This window comes from Atractosteus spatula, chromosome 26 (genome assembly GCF_055471065.1).
Source record: "Atractosteus spatula isolate fAtrSpa1 chromosome 26, fAtrSpa1.hap1, whole genome shotgun sequence".
Taxonomy (NCBI): Eukaryota; Metazoa; Chordata; class Actinopteri; order Semionotiformes; family Lepisosteidae; genus Atractosteus; species Atractosteus spatula.
Window position 1 is genome coordinate 5,129,895 of NC_142731.1, and position 16,203 is coordinate 5,146,097.

The 16,203-nt window shown below is 47.9% G+C and overlaps 1 protein-coding gene across 7 annotated transcripts in view; it reads right to left on the reverse strand.

The window, feature by feature from the left end:
- Positions 1-16,203, reverse strand: part of atp6v0a1a (ATPase H+ transporting V0 subunit a1a) — a 44,368-nt gene that overhangs the window by 27,116 nt on the left and 1,049 nt on the right. For 2 of the 7 annotated variants that reach the window (XM_088906090.1, XM_088906085.1), the window contains exons 2-10: positions 13,243-13,434; positions 12,378-12,456; positions 11,774-11,871; positions 11,529-11,657; positions 9,222-9,304; positions 6,696-6,822; positions 5,557-5,639; positions 4,622-4,715; positions 1,176-1,388 (exon numbers count right to left, since the gene is read on the reverse strand). In XM_088906090.1, coding sequence (XP_088762216.1) covers positions 1,176-1,388; positions 4,622-4,715; positions 5,557-5,639; positions 6,696-6,822; positions 9,222-9,304; positions 11,529-11,657; positions 11,774-11,871; positions 12,378-12,456; positions 13,243-13,359 — 1,023 coding nt within the window. In that variant the 5' untranslated portion in view covers positions 13,360-13,434. Of the gene's footprint in view, positions 1-1,175; positions 1,389-4,621; positions 4,716-5,556; positions 5,640-6,695; positions 6,823-9,221; positions 9,308-11,528; positions 11,658-11,773; positions 11,872-12,377; positions 12,457-13,242; positions 13,438-16,203 lie in introns of all 7 variants that reach the window. The other 5 variants (XM_088906088.1, XM_088906083.1, XM_088906089.1 and 2 more) reach the window with 3 other exon arrangements.

A 16,203-nucleotide genomic window follows, 5' to 3' on the forward strand; every position in this document is an offset into this window, starting at 1 on the left:
TCCTACTGCTTTAACCGCTGGACGGTTCATAGCTCACTTTGCTCTATAATTTCAACTAATGCAAAGGTTTCAGCATTTCTTTCTGTTATCAGCAGCAATTCAAATATGTCTGTGACTCTAGTCTACAAAACAAAACTTAAATCATTTGTGGCATTTCTGAGACAAAATAAAATTCTGCAATTCTAAGAAAACAAGGAACTTCCATATATACCTCCCTATAAATATCCTCTTTTTTTTCCAAATATCTTCCAGTTGCTCTGCAGTTTTAAGACCATCTGCACCTATTACACAGCCTTAGCTGAAATTTAATCAGTAATTTGAGGAGAAGGCTGTAAGAAAGCACGTAAGACAACAATCACTCTTGTGTATCCTTGGCATGGAGATTTATAGCCATGATATTCCTTCTGGGTCTTGAACACACGAATGCTGCCTCAGAAGACCAGAGTATACTAAACTGCCAGGCAATAAGTGATCTATTAACACACTTCACATTACAGTGCTTTCTTGGGTTGGCTCTTTAGAGAAGCGTATTAGGGTTGCACACAGCTCAGCAGAAAGCAGCCAATCAAACAGAATGCACTCACCCCTCCATTTTTCAACCTCTTCATCAAATTCAGGGCTATGAGGGGGCCAAAACCCAATCCCAGAAAGCAACGGGCACAAGGCGGGGTACAACCTGGATGGGGTGCAGACACACCTGCACCTGGACCAGTTTTCCCAGTACCCAATTAACTTACCAGTATTTCTGGTACCCGTAGGAACCAACAGGACTGTGGGAGGAAACCAGAGCACCTGGAGGAAACCCACACAAACAAAGGAAGAAGATTCCAATGCCATGCAGATTACATCCCAGGGATAGAACCCGGGACCCCAGAGGTGCCAGGAGGCAATGCTAACTACTGCGCTGCCACACCACCCTCATACAGAACATGCAATACAAACACCAGCGCAGGAAGAGTGGAAAACATCTCCAGCTGCTCTCCTCCTGTACAATCCCACAGAAAGGGTGCCTGTCACTGCGAACTTCGGACTAACAGTCCGAAGAACTAGGGTCCTGTAGCTCGGCGGACGGGTGCTCACTACCTTGCTGTGAATGAAAGACCAGTGCACACGCGCTGGGAGCGAACGGCAGCGGAGTGCCGGAGCGAGTGTCCCCCCCAGGCCCTGCGGCTCACCGTGCCTCTGCGGAGCGCGAACTGGATGGAGTCCAGGTCCGTCACCGGGCACCACACCTCGGCGATCAGACACTTCTGGGTGACGTCGATGTTGCACAGGTTGAGGGTGTGGTAGATGGCCTTCATCTTGCGCACCTTGATGAACCACACCCTCACCGTCTTGGCGGCCGCCTGCAGGACCCTCTGCCGGTGGTCCTCCGTCTGGTTCAGGACCTGCGGGGCATGGGGAGAAGGAGCGGATCACATCTTTCCCCCTCCCACTTCCCCTTTATCCACTTTCCAGATCCTCCTGCCCTCCAGTGCACACTGCTACAGGATCAGCGTTCACATTGACAACGCAGACCGCAGTTTCTGTTCTGTCAATCCCCCAGACTGCAGAAACATCTTTCACTTTCTGTCCCCAAACACTTGATACTGTTGCTTTCATGCTTAGCTCTAGCTGGTATGTAAATGGATGAAAAAGCTATAAAAGTTCAAATATCTTTAGTGGGAAATCAAGCATCTTAATGCCACACTAATGAAAGCTCGAGCACAGCACTGTAGAATTAATTAAGGGGCATAAGTTTTTAATGGTCATTACTACACTTAATAAATAAGAAAATAACAGTTTCTGTTAAAGATTGCAAACATGTATGCTTGAAACTCTAAATACTGCGATTCGTCTGAGGGGATACTCTATTACAGCTGAGCTGCATGAGTAGCATGACTCCAGTCCTGTACTACAGCGGGCTGCTACATGGGCCAGCACTGTGTGCGACTCACTGAGACTCATTCCTCAGGATCAGCAAATGTGAACCCCCCCCCCCCCCCACCCACCTCCAGCACCCCTAACCCACGCACAGCCCACGCAACCACGCTCACGCCAGGGGAGCAGGGCGTTCTGGGTAAAATAAAGAGCCGCCTGGCCGCGTCAGCCTCCTGACACGCCAAGCAGCAACTGAAAGCGCGCGACGGGTTGTAACTGATCCAGGTGACTGAAGGCAGCTGGCGGACCGAGGACAGGCCGCTGGGAGTGAGTCAGTGGTGTGGGGGCGCTGCCCACTGGCATGAGGCAGGGGAGAGACATGCCAGCCATGCTAGAGTGGGCGATCACAGTCACCGAGGGAGGGGGAGGGAGTCGGTGGGAGCTCAGAGCGGCTATGTGGGTGGATCAGCCCCAGGGAGAAGAGAGAGATTAAAGAGCCTGTTTTCCTTCCCCGATAAGGACAGCGTTTTCACTTCCCAGAGCTCCAGAAGACATATTGTGATCCAGGTAATGCAAAATCTTAAGCGGAGACCTTTGGATCACTTAGTAACGCCAAACACAGCTGCACCGCCTTAAATGAACCATTCAAGTCGTACACCTTTGCTGTTGTTGCATTTGTTGTGGTACGCCTTCGCATTTTATATGAATAATTTCTGTCTTTTATGTACCCATAATAGCATGCTTCCAGTACAGCATCACACTTCACCACAGTAAACACTATGACAGGAGAATCAAGTTTCTTTTAGAAGCATTTACAGCTCTGAATTTAATACCATAACCTTAGGTACAGCATCACAGTGAAAGCACGACCAAGACGTTATACACTTGCGAACGTGTTGACAGGTGAATACAAAAATGTGGAAAATTAAAGTCCACATTTTTCAAAGGAGGCTAACAAATTCTATTAGAGCTTATTTTGTATAGCTTTAATTTCCTTCAGAAGCTTAAGGAATACACTGCTGCTGGCTGAGGCTCAACACGGCACTGTTTAGGGGGTGGGGGGGGTTCTCAATATTTTCGGCAGTGGCCAAAATATTGTGCATGGAGTTTTTTCGTGAAGCTATTTCTCACTGCACAGCACCTTGAGAAGCCCTTAGACACTGAAGAAACACAGCCTCAAGGAGCCCCTTTCACTTATGCTGCAAAACACAAGGGCACACATTGCAAGAAGTAAAATTATGCAGAAAAGAGGATGGAATTAACAGTTGTCTTCACCCTCCCTGCTGAGGTTCGTTAACAATAGGTCTGACTCACTGACCAGAAGCGTGCCCCTCCCTATCGCTGCATAGCGCAGATGTTGGATGTAGATAAAGTTATCTGCCTTCCCATATGGCTTTGCTAGAGGGGACTTCAGTGAGTGCTTTGGCAGGGGGCTTACATAATGACAAGGGGGAAAATTATCTTTAGCACTGAGGCCCAGCAACAGGTGCCTTCAACAATGTTCGCTTCTCAAAACTGGAGTTTCCGGCTCTTTCTGCAGAGCGCTGGACGGCAAAGTTGTGCACAGAGGTGGTGGTGGTGGTGGTGGGGGGGGGGGGGCAGTTCTTAAAGTTTCCACTTTTGAAAGCTTTTTGAAAAACACAGCTCTCATATTGCCTGGTTTCGTCTTAAGGAAAATGCCTGTTTCCTCGGGATGATCAGAACGCGAAGAGAAATCAGGGAAATGGGCAGGGCTTGAATACTGTGGCTAGAATGAATCATCTAGAAAGCGAGCTTCCAGAAAGAACGACGGAGAAAGTGAGAGTCCAGAATCAATTACCTAGCAAGTGAGCATCTAGAATGGACAACCCCTGCAGGCACGAGTGAAGTGCAGTGACTTATTACAACAGGAAAAAAAAACAGAAAAGATCTCTCGGGGTGGATAAAAGGAATAAACTGAATTGTTGGGGGAAATGGACTGAAGTTGTGAAATGAACATACAAACCACAAATGAACAGCACAACAACACAGCCCCCTGCAAGCAGCCTGCAAAACTGCTGAGCCTGGCTTGTCACACAACATGAGGTCACAAACCACGGAGGCTGATAGACCGGCAGAATCGCAGGAGATCTGTCATCTGTGCAAACTGACTGTGCCGCCCGCAGCTCCCACAAAGCACGGCCTCGTTTAGGATGTTTGGGCGCCGTGTGATAAAAAAACAGCAATACTGCTGCTCTGTGTTTGGCCCAAAGAACCAGATACATTCTGGGGCTTCAGGGAATGCCCTGCACTCACAGACTGGAAGGACTGGATCTTCTTAGTCTCGAAAGGAAAAGACTACATGGGGACCCGATGCAAGCATTCCAAATCCACAAAGGCCCCGACAGCATCAACCCATCAAGATTTCTTCAGGATGAACAGTGAAACATGCAGCAGAGGGCACGAGCCGGAGGTGTGTTTAAAAACTGAAAACAGGAGGCATGTTTTTACCCAAGTGGCTGTGTGAGGCTGGAACAAGCTACCCAGACGTATTGTGGAAGCCAATTTCCTAGCTTCTATCAAGAAAGGACTGGATGAGATCCTCATTTTGCAGAACTCCTTCTGCGTGCTAACGTCGGCTTAGAAAGGGCAGGTCTCACACACGTTATTTGCGACACACTATTAGCAATTACTGCGTTTTCCAAGAGCTGCCGTGTTCCCGGAACCAGTTACTGGAGAAATGGATTCCTCTATCCTTGAGGACCAGGGCTTTCATCGCACCATCAAGATCCCACTTCCGTACCATCTGAAGATCGTCGATCCGGGTGTTGACCCCGGCGGCCATCTCCTTTCTCTCCTGCGGCGTCTCGGGACAGGGGTACAGGGACGCCCGGAATCTGAAACACAGCGATCAGCACAGCTAGTGCAAAGCAGAACGGTGGCTTTTTATGAAGGAAGTATGGAGAGAGATTATTTAGGTGGTTATTTTGGTTACAGTCACCTTGCCTGGAACAGCCAGTGGGGTTTTTTCTCCTGTTGGCTCGCAGCGGTGCTCAGGGGAGCTTGAGATCCCTCTCACCACTGAGTTACTGCATCACAGCCAACGAGAGCCTCATGCTGGAAATTCAGCACTTGACTGGAAAAGTGTCTATTCACTAGAGCCCAGGAGCCTGTAGTGGGCGCTGTGCCACTCTGAGCCAGAAGACTAATCTCACCCCACCCTCGGCAGTACACACTCTGGGGGATTCCAGTCATAGTCGGCTAGTGACACGACCCAGGCTCGAACCCCTGACCGCAGAGCTCAACCACTGCTCAGGCGGACGCCTTCGCTGAGTAAGCAAAGCGAGTTTAAACCTCAGTGAGTTTTTAAAACATGTTGTTTTGTATAAGCAAACGAACCTCAAGTCTTTCACATGGACTGAAAGCCTATCAGTTTAATGGGATAACTTTCAGTTCGCCAGATTTTTCTAAATTAAACGGATTTGTCAAATAAACAAGGCACAATCTCTTCGATTAGAAGAAACAGCAGAGGCTAATTAGGTCACATTTTCTGAAGGCATTTAGTCTGCAGGAGTCTTAACCCTTGCCTTTCTGTGGATGGAAATAAATAAGGCAATGCAGTTTGGAAGACTGCTCTCAAGATAACTGCACTTTACTCTATAAAGCCAGCCCTCTGTTTTAGAAAAGAAATAACTCAGGAATCCAAAAGAGATGGTCTTGGCCTGCTTTTGCACTTACCCTTCACATATCTTCTTGACCCGGTTTTTCAGCTGGTCACCTTGAAAGAAGATGATGAACACGGACTTGTGCACCTGGTCTCCCTGTGGGAACAGAAGGGTTGCACAGTGTTAAAAAGGTGGAACCGAATTCACCCACATTTATTGATACCAACTCAGACAAGTCATTTTCAAATGTTACACTTTTTCTACAGCTTAATGCAGTAACACCAAGTCTCCAAGGAAAACTATTTTTAACAGTCTGAAAACGCACCTCTGTGACCAAAAATTTGTTTTTAAAAAACAATTCCACAGCTACATATCATGGGGTAGATGTAGGTGATAATTGGGGGCATGCAAATACTTTTTTGTGCTTGTCCACGTGATGGAATGCCCTTCTCATTCCTGGGAATGATATCTGTCATCTAATCATGCTCTCTGAACCGCATTTGACAGTCAGAATCAACCGTATTTTCAAAGAGACAAGAGAGAAACCAAAACAAGCTGTTTATAAGAACACCTACAAAAATAAAACAAGAAAAGGATCAAAGCAGCAGTATAGCTGAAAGGTACTGATATATAAAGGTATAAAACCACACTGTGCATTTTAAAACATTCAACAGTGGAAATCACCTTCTGAGACCATATCTGTTCTTCACACCCGCTGACAACAAAGGTGTCAACAGAAATTGCTGAAATGTGTTTTTCAGCTGCAAGCATTTCCTGCAAAGCAAAAGCTCACATTGTCTGAGAAAGAGGAAGTCTCCAGGACTATTCACCTGCTGACTGGGAACGTGAGCTGGGTTAAGGCTGACCTGAGACAGGTTGGACACGCATTGTGGGCACAGTAATCTGGCTCAGTAGGAGAGGAACTGCAGGTCCAGACACGGGCTGTCTTGGTTTGCCCGAGGAGCCAGGGGTGCAATTCTGTGGCCCCTCAGTCACAACCCCCCCCGAATGTGGCCCGTCAAGAAAGACCAGGACTGCTGCCAAGGGGTCAGCCCACGTGAGCGCCCCTCACCCTCAAGCAAGACTGTGTTCATGGCCGTTCGCCCCCAGTTACTGACCGCTTCACCGTAAGTGACCCAGTAAGACAAGCTGTACTTCCACCCACTCTCCCAGTCACGTCCAACCCCGCCGCCCCCGAACCCGGATACTGACCGTGGCCGGATCCTCCAGGGGATCCTCGATTTCCGCCTGCCGCAGGAACACGTTCCCTCGGCACACCCTCCACAGCATGCGCTCAAACATGGGGATTCGCTCCCGGCCGATCACCCCGGCGACGAACCTGTGCGGCGACACGCAGCCGGTGAGGGGGCAGGGCGGGGGGGGGTGGGTCAGGCACCACACAGAGAACTCAAGGCCTTCTGATCCAAATCCCAAACAAGCAACACCACGTCTTTTACTACACACTTCAAGCTCGAGCAAAAACGCTTCTCTGGAGCAAACCAGATTCAAAATTTATCTTTAAAAAAAGGGGGGCGGAGTGGTGGCTCTGTGGCTGGAAGGTTGCCGGTTCGTATCCTGTGGCCGGCAGAGGAATCCTACTCCGTTGGGCCCCTGAGCAAGGCCCTTCACCCCAGCTGCTCCAGGGGTGCCGTATAAATGGCCGACCCTGCGCTCTGACCCCCAGCTTCTCTCCCTGTCTGTGTGTCTCATGGAGAGCAAGCTGGGATATGTGAAAAGAAATTCCTAAATACAAGAAATTGTTTGTGGCCAATAAAAGAAGTGATCTTATCTTAAAATTAGCTCTGTGCCGAGAACTTGTCCCAAAGTGCCACGACAATATCTGGTTTTCATTTCAACTTGAACTCCTAATGGCTTCAAGTAAATCAATCATTGGCTCTAACTACCACTGTTTCAGGCCTTTCGTCACGGAGGGGCTGGAGGTTCCTATAACCTCTGCAGAGCTGTGGCTCTCCAGGAGCTGAGGTGAGGATCACTGCCATAAATCCACTAACAGCAGCTAAAGGGGAGCAGTGAGAAACTCTGGTTAGGGCTGTGGTCACAGGTTCAAATCCCAGGTGGGGACACAGTTGCTGTGCCCTTGAGCACGATCCGCTCCTCAGATTGCGCCAGCTGTACACGTGATCAAAATGTGCACAATGGGAAAAAAACGATAATTGTAACATCTGCAAGTCACTTGGGATAAAAGTGGCAGACGAATGAATAAGAAGAATAAAATGCTGTTTTTCCCCCCCAACAGCTGTTTTTTTCCCCCCAAAGTCCCCACAGGGTATTGCAGTGAAATCTTGGCACAGACTGTTCTTTTTTTTTAAATAACCTTTGACTGTTCTCAAAGGATTAATGAGAAACCCAAGGCTAAGAAAAACGCATGTCTCCATGTTTCAAGGGCCCAAATGCAGTTTCCAAGGTTTGATGCATTTGGGATCCTTTTATAAACTGAACTGGCAGGCGCCCATGGAACACCATGCAAAACATGATCTGAGGGATCTCAATATAATTTGAGGAATTAATGGAGATTAGCAGTCCAGGCACATGAAACACCGCCTTCCCCTTTTTTGGAAAGCACCTTACAATGATTTGGTTTGATGTAAAAAAAAAAACCGCACAATACTAGCGTTAGGCCAATGTTGTTAAATCCATCTGCAAGTGCTGTCTGAAGCCCTTTTCTGCACGAGCTTCAGCTGGACTGCCGTGCGTTGGGTGGCATTGAAAAAGAAAAGCAGGCGCTGCATTTGCACAGCATAAGCTGCTCAGCAATTTGTCTCTGTGTCCATCGATCTGTTTTTCTGGTGATGTATCGGTCCGGCGGCAGAGGTTTCAGGATATTGGTCCCCGAGCCAGCCTGGAATAAGTGTGCCTGCATTCCCATTGATCTGCTGTTAAGTGACCAAATCCTGGGCCCCTATAAAATACGATCGGCTGGAAATTGATGCCCGCTGCAATTGTGCAGTGTGTGCTAAGACTCCACTGTGTGTAACCTTTGATATTCGAACACACCAGCTGCAGGTCTCGGGCTCTGTAAATAACTCGGATGCTCTGCAGCTCAGCTGGGACTGCATTCTGGTTGCTAAGTGCTGAACAAAATAGTCAGAAAGGCAGTGCCTGATCCTCTGCTTCATTTGGCAGAGCTGCTGCCCTGCAGTGAAATGTCCACTACTGGAAACTGCAATTCATCCCACTATGTCTGCATGTCAGTTTTCACTTGCATGCAAGCAGGGTAACAAAAAAAACATAACTGAGGCATCTGGTATACCAGTTTCACTTAAACCAACAAATACACATGGATTTCAAATTACAGCAACAGAATAATACTGGCGGAATTCTTCTTCGGTATAGATAGAAGTGTCTATGCCCTACAATATTGTTGTACAAAAGCTACATGACAATAACTGTGCTCTATATCAAGAGTGTGGTCATAAAATGAGCATCTGTGTCAGACCTTGCACATCGCACAAAGCCTGAGTAATAAATCCCGCTATGTTGGAGTCTGCTCTGTTTTGTGCTTTTGGCTGTGCCACAGATGTATTTGCTATGTCCAGGCTGCTGCACATTTTATTTCAGGACAGGGCTCTGTATATGCCTGCCAGCAACATACTGGTTTTGGAAACTCCCAGTCTGGAGATCACGCAGGAGGTGCCCAGTCCATGCAGGCTGGCAGAGGGCACTGAGGGACAGGTGTCTGGTGGTGGGGGATGGGTGGGCCTACACCTGTGTACTCACCCCAGCCTCAGGGGGGCTCCCCTGCCCACCTCGCTCGGGTCCAGCAGAGAGGACGACTCCTCCAGCAGCTCGGGGTCCGCCATCTGCTGATGATGATGATGCAATTCAGCCTGAATTCACAAACCAATTAATAGCTAATGAAGCTCGTTAGTGACATGCGGCCGCAGGAACCAGGAGTGGGAATGAGAGGAGAAAGAGACAGCTGGAAGACAGAAGCCATGAAGGGATGAAGAGAAGAGATTTGGGAGAAATAAAGAATAAAAACGCGGTTCAGAGGAGATTGTTAGTACAAGAACGCAACCAGCCATGCACACAAATATCAAATGAAAAAGTCGTACAAACGAGGACAGAACCCAGCATCAAGGCTAGGGCCTCGAGCCTGCTGTTTGTCGTTTGTCCAGTTTCGGTTTGCTGGAAAGAACCAGTAAATTGCTCAAGGCTAGCCAGGACAGCCCATGCTGCCAACTATTAAGAAGACACTTCTCCCACCCACAAGGAAAAAAACATCAATTTCATTCTTTACATCGTAGTTTCCTTTGTTTTTCTTTGCTCTTGACAAATATTGCAGTAGAGGCCACAGATGTGTAAAGGTTTTGAAATATGCACACGTGCACTAAGTGTGAACCTGCAGTGATTGCATGATATTTGCATTTTTAGAATAAAAAAAATGTGGAATCTGTACATAACATCTTTGAAAGGCAATACGGGTTTGAGCACAAACAAGGAAATAGAGAGTTAAGAATATGCACACATTTTGAAATAAGGGGTTTGAGAAACCTACTGCCGTCCTAAATTAAGGAACAGCAGTCACCGACAAAACCCCTCATTAAACAGCTCTGAATACTACAGGGAAAAACAGATCCTTTTCAATTTCAGCAAACAGCAAAAGTCCTGTCAAAGACTAGCAATAGAAACTGAAACTGGTGTTGGATCCATTTCAGGTTCTATCGGAAAACATTTGCGAACTGCATATGCAAAATGCACAACCTTGCAGACCCTGTTTCGAATTGCAAAGTGATTTAGCAACGAACTCTTGAGAAGAAAGCATAGTTAAAGACAAATAGATCTACAAAGAAGGGGAACAACTACACAATCCATCAGCCTGTATCAATATATGCAGTGAAGGCATTCAATATCGAATAGCATCAAATATCTAATACCATATTGTGTGCTTTTCCAGTGTAAAATGATTCTCACATTTGTTGGCACAAAAGAGATGATTTTCAGGACGAACAAGTTTACTTAATGATTAAAGTTGCAGGTGATCTCAGACGTGATCAGAGGTCAATCCCATTTCATTCATCAGCAAGAAAAATTCAACCCGGACACACCAAGCATGGAGAAGAGGAGAGCCCAGAGCGGAGTGCTGAGACAGAGGGCAGGGAGGAGAGAGAGAAGGAAAGGAGGAGTTGTGGGAGGAGGAGGAAACCGCATGCCATTAACAGCTACTTTCCCAGTCTTCTGCTCAGGGGATGGGGGCAGCGTGTTCGCTTGCTCTCAGTTGCAGGACGCGCCCTGACCTCCACTCTTAGTGCCTACTGCTCTCTCAGACATTACAACACACAGAAGACTGGGAAAAGGACAAATATCATTAGATGTCTTAATCCCTGCTACTGTCACCCCTACCCCTCACCACGGGGGAAAAAAAAATCTGATGTCAAATCATTTTTTAAAACATGCTAAACACCAAGCCCGGGGAAATCTCAAAGCCCCTTTCACAATATGACCGGGCTTAAACCCCAGACTTCGGTTTGTTGTTTGAGAATCAGAAATGAAGATACACAGAAGACTGATCGCAAGACACCCCCCCCAGGCTCCCACCAAAACAAAACCATCGAAGGCCCCCCCGTAACTGGGAATGAGCGAATGCTGAGCTACAGTGTGCACAACCCAGGCCCGGCCAGAGGGGGAGCCCTAAGAACCTTCCCCTGGGCTCTATAACCCCACCGAGCGTCTGAAAGGCAATGATTGTTGGTAAAGCACCACATGCAGTTGACTTATTTACTTCAATCTGACTGCCTAACAGCTCCTAAAGAGATAAAGAAGCAGATTAAATAGCTTTTCCACAGGGTAAAGAGCAGCCCTTTACTCAATTGCACTGGTAATGAAATTAATCATTCACCAGTTCTGCTGTACTGTTAAGTCACCTCCGACACAGGGATCTGCACTTTCTACATATTTGCACTGCCTGTGCGCTAGGATAGGACTTGGCTCATGTCTAGGCACAGACTATGGCGATGGCAGAAGCGTGGCTCTGTCATGATGGCGGTGGGAACGCCTTCCAGAGGGGCCAACGAACTTCCTGACCTCGTCGAAGAACTGCTGCGTGCGGCGCAGGATGTGCTTGAGCTCCGTCAGCTCCAGGAAGTTCTTCTTCAGGGCCTCCTGGTTGGTGTTGATCTCCTTCAGCTCGTTCTCCAGCTTCTCGAAGGTGGCCTGCGAGCGGGAGGCGGGGGGGAAACCGTCAGGACAAACGGAGCTCGGCAGAACGGCCCGGCTAAAATCAGAGCTCAACCCCTTCTCTCCAGCTTCCTCCAGGGCTGCAGCATTACCTCCAAATCGATCATGTCCCGAGGAAAGGGCACCTCCGGATTCTCCCCGGTATCCATGATCGGAATGTTGGCTTTCTTTATCTCCTTTTCCACAAACCCTAAAAAAACACGTGCGTTTCAGTCAAATCCTGGGCATGTACACCTGGCACCGCGACCGCAATCGCACACCAGATACACCAAACACACAACAGCAGAATCCAGGCTGGGGTCTTTATGAATGCAGGCCAGTTTGCTTGAGGAAGGAAAGAAGCCAGCACAAGCACAGCTAGAAATTGGGAAATGACCACGTTTCAGAGACTGTGTGACTGCAACTGCAGGGCACTGCAAGAAGAGTAAGAACATTGTGCAGTGCTGCTTGAATTCTCTCTGTTTTGCTCAGCAAGGGAAACTCCAAAAGGCACCTGAAGGGGAGACTCACTCGCTCATTCCTACCCCATTCGAGACGCAGCCAAGGCCCAAACAAAACCGGCTCCACAAACCAACAAGGAAACTGGGACAGAAGAAATCCCATATACTGTACGCCAGTATGCACCACTGGCATGGAAGAAGTCCCGTATACAGTTTCGGGAAGGGAAGGGGCTTAAGGTCTCGAAAGGACACTCACGGAGTTTGCGGTCCATCTCCTCGCATCGCCTCACTTCATTGACGAACTTCCTCTGGAACACATTCACGTCCGGGTTGAGCTGCAGGCGAAAAAAAAAATATTTTCACTTCCAAAAGCTTCGCTAATTTGTGAAACCCCTCAGCAGCATGATGGCATCGCTGTCCTGGTCGGGGGTTCGATTTCTGGCTGGAGTACCTTCTGTGTGGAGTATGCATGCTCAAGCGGGTTTTTACCACATGCCCTAATTATCCTCACCCCTTCTATAAAGAACCTGGTCAGGTTAACCACTGTCTCTAAATTGTCAGTGCTCGTACGCCAGTCCTGCCTTGTCCCATCCAGGGTGTAGTTCTGTCTTGGGCCCTGAGATTCTGGAACAGACTCCTAGCTGCCTTATCCTCAGAAGACCCTCAGAAGGAATTAGCAGCTTTCTGCCACTTATTCCTTCTGATACAAGCAGTACAACTAGGTTGCATTTTGGTACTGCAAGACCTATGACAGCATAGCCACACGTTTTCTATCTGACAATCTATCTGGGGGTCTAATAACCCCTCCCCAGTGTCCTTTATTTAGCTCCCACTCCTGATTTTCTCCTTTATCTTCTTAAAATATTGGAATGCGTTTGACAGGATTTAGCTCTCCGACTTCGGGAGCGTGGCAACCGCAGCACATAGCGTTTTCTTAACGGGGCCTGTCGAGACCCAGCCAGGGGTTCGAGGGTGATAGACAGCACAAAGGTCTGAGAGAAGTTCCAGTTTCATCACTGAGGCTCATAACCAGGGCAGAGCAGGACAGACTCATGGCACACCGTCGCGCGACAGGTGGCGATTTTACTTCACATGAAAAACAGGCACACAAAGGGACTCACGTCGCGGAACTGGACCATTCCCAGCTCCCCCAGCTCACTGACGCAACAGTACGCAGCTTCCGACTGGAGGAAGAGCTGGGCCAGGGTCATCTCCTCGCTTCTGAACAGCTCCCCCATCGCGGCACAGGGGCTGGCGAATCAGGCCCAGTGGGGAATAAGAACCGACGTCTTCTTGCCCTGCTGCTGTCCTAGCTGCTAGAGCACAGAAATACAGCACTGGTTAGGAGGACAGAAAATGTGCTGAGCAATCCATTTTATCATTGCAAAACAAGCTGCACTTTGTGTGAAAATGGGCAGTCTGTTTTGTCCTGAATGCATATATCTAGCAAGCACACAACAATACCAGTAACGTATCCTGTTCTACAAAATCACTGGAGCTTCCAGGTCCCATTTAAATAGATTCGGACTGCAAGAACTGTGCTCTCTAAGACGTATTTACCATGATCACACCACAGGTCTTCTCAGGCCCTAAAGAGAAAAGACAGCCCAGCTTACCAATGACAGCTTTCCTACCCAGACCAACAGGAACCAAAACTTGCTTTTATAAAACCCCAAATGACCTGAACCACAGCAAAGCTTGTTATTAGCAAACCTGGCAAGAAATGAACACCAATGGGGGCTTCATTATACAGCCTGGTATGATTACATCGATCAAAAAAGAGGGACAAATCCACACGGAAAACTTAGTGCACATGCAAACAAGCATATTAACCTATTAGGAGCTAGGGTTAACAGCACAGAGCAAACTAATAAAAGATCTCCAGTTCCAGAATGAAACACTAAGATCCAGCTTTATGCATAACAGGATCTAGCTACTCTTTAAACCACTGTGTACATCCCCTGTGACCTGACCTGAGCACTGACAAACAGTTGTAAACACAAAATATGTTCAAGTATATCTCATGAGAAAGAAAACCATAAGTATAGGTTCTGTCCAAGATGTTCTGGTCCACTTAGAGGTGTGAAATTCTCGATATTTTCCAAGACCTCTGGAGTTATGACAACAGCATCTAATTGTATCTCTTCTAAGCGAGCTGGTGAAACTTCAAGAATATGAACAGGCTGCTGGCTATTGCAGAAAGAGATGCCGTGAAAACTGGCTCAGCCCTGATGAAGTCTTATATGCCAAGAAAATTCTTAGAGACGGCTACATGGACCAGTCAAGGAGTCTCCCAGCATCGAAAGAGTGTAGACGGATGAGGAACGGAAGCAATCCTTTCGTGTTTTTCATGATGCCTGAGTCATTCAAGGTGGGGCTCCAGTCATGGCGTGACTGGAACAGCAAGCACAGGAAAGCCCAGGTAGCACAGCTAGAGCGATGACCTTTTTTGTGTGCCCTTGAAAAGCCTCATCTTAATAAAAGGAGGATCCAAACCTTTGAAAATCCTCCAGGCAGAAGGGTAAACAGAGTCACGGTGTGGTGAACGGGCACATACTTAAAGCACAAAAACACAAGCACACTGCCCGCCCCATCCTGTGTGGCAGAGAATTCTGTATCCCTCCCAACACCGCCTGTCATTCATGCGTTTGGCCACAGCAGAGTCCCTGCTGAGCTGCTACAAGGAAGGACTGCTCAGTTCAGACCTCTGAATCCACATGAAGATTACATCCCCTTGCTGTCATTCCCAAACACCACACTCACCTGTGCATATCACCACACAGGCAGGTCAAAGCTGCCCGAGTATGGCATCTTTCACTCAGTGACCAAAGGACATCTATTGAAGAAGGCAGTGGCATCTCAGAGCCACTGAGAACAAATTCAGAGGGTTTTGAGGCTACAGGGAAGTAAAAGTGAAAGGATCTAGGCCTTCGTAGAGGAAGCCACATTCTGCATTGCACTAGTTTGTTTAAAGCAGTAGTTCTTAACCTTTACCTTCAGCTGGCCAGATCTGTTCTAGCACCCCTGATCAAAAATCACTGAAGTACCTCAGTTGCTTAAAATTAAGTGCAGGTGGGGCTGACAGTCTATGGGCTGCTTTGTTTAGCTTCTCCTGGGTCTGTCAAAGGCTGCGAGCACAGGAACAGGTACAAGCCAGAAGACAACATTGGACCTATCCTGTGCATTTTGATTGCTAAAAGCTAACTGATCTCAAGCGAAAAAACTCAGTCCCCTTGGAGGCCGGGAGCCAGGCAGGAGATCTGCTGCAAACTGATGAGGTGCCCGAACATTAGGAAACGCGGCACTTCTAGTACTGCATCGTATCCTGACCTCATCTAGGACGACAGCGGCTCTCCTACTGTGAGCTACGAATGTAACGCATCTGCTTGGGGGGAGGTTATGAACACCCAGGCCCCTCGTGAAGGGCGTCTGCACGCATTCACCCGCTGCTGCTCATCGCAGAGAGCACCATTGTGCAAGAGTGTGCAACAGTGCACAGCCACCCCGGAGGCTTAAGGAATTACAGACCACGTGACTATGAGGGTACCAGTCTCGGCACGAGCGAGATGAAGGCTTCAAACCCCGGCACGTCTCTATAATCTGAACCAACAACAGCCTATTACTGCAGTGTTTCATTTAAGGCAGTCAAGAGCAAAAGCCGAACAAGTGGATCATTCTTATGTCATCACGCAATGGATTCCAAATTATTGAGGCACAGAGGCAACAGCTGAAAACAGCCTCTCGGCTTCACAGCAAGACTTGATTACAGTAATCAACTGAGACACCGCATTATCCACAAATAAAAAAGACATCTTAAAATAGTCACTGCTTGTTTTTCTACGAATCGCCCCTTCAGGTCGGTGTATATTACTGCCAAGGAAATATTATTATGGACGCAGATGTTGCTGTACGAGAACATGGTGGTTTTAGATCATGCAAAGCCGACCTAAAGGGGCCGGGTGAATTGACGTCTAGGGTAAGGAGACAGGAAGAAATTAAATTGAATCGCCGTTTAAACCAAATGACAAGCTCACCCCACACGTCCAGTTAGGCGGTTAGTGCATCAAACAAACAAGATTGAA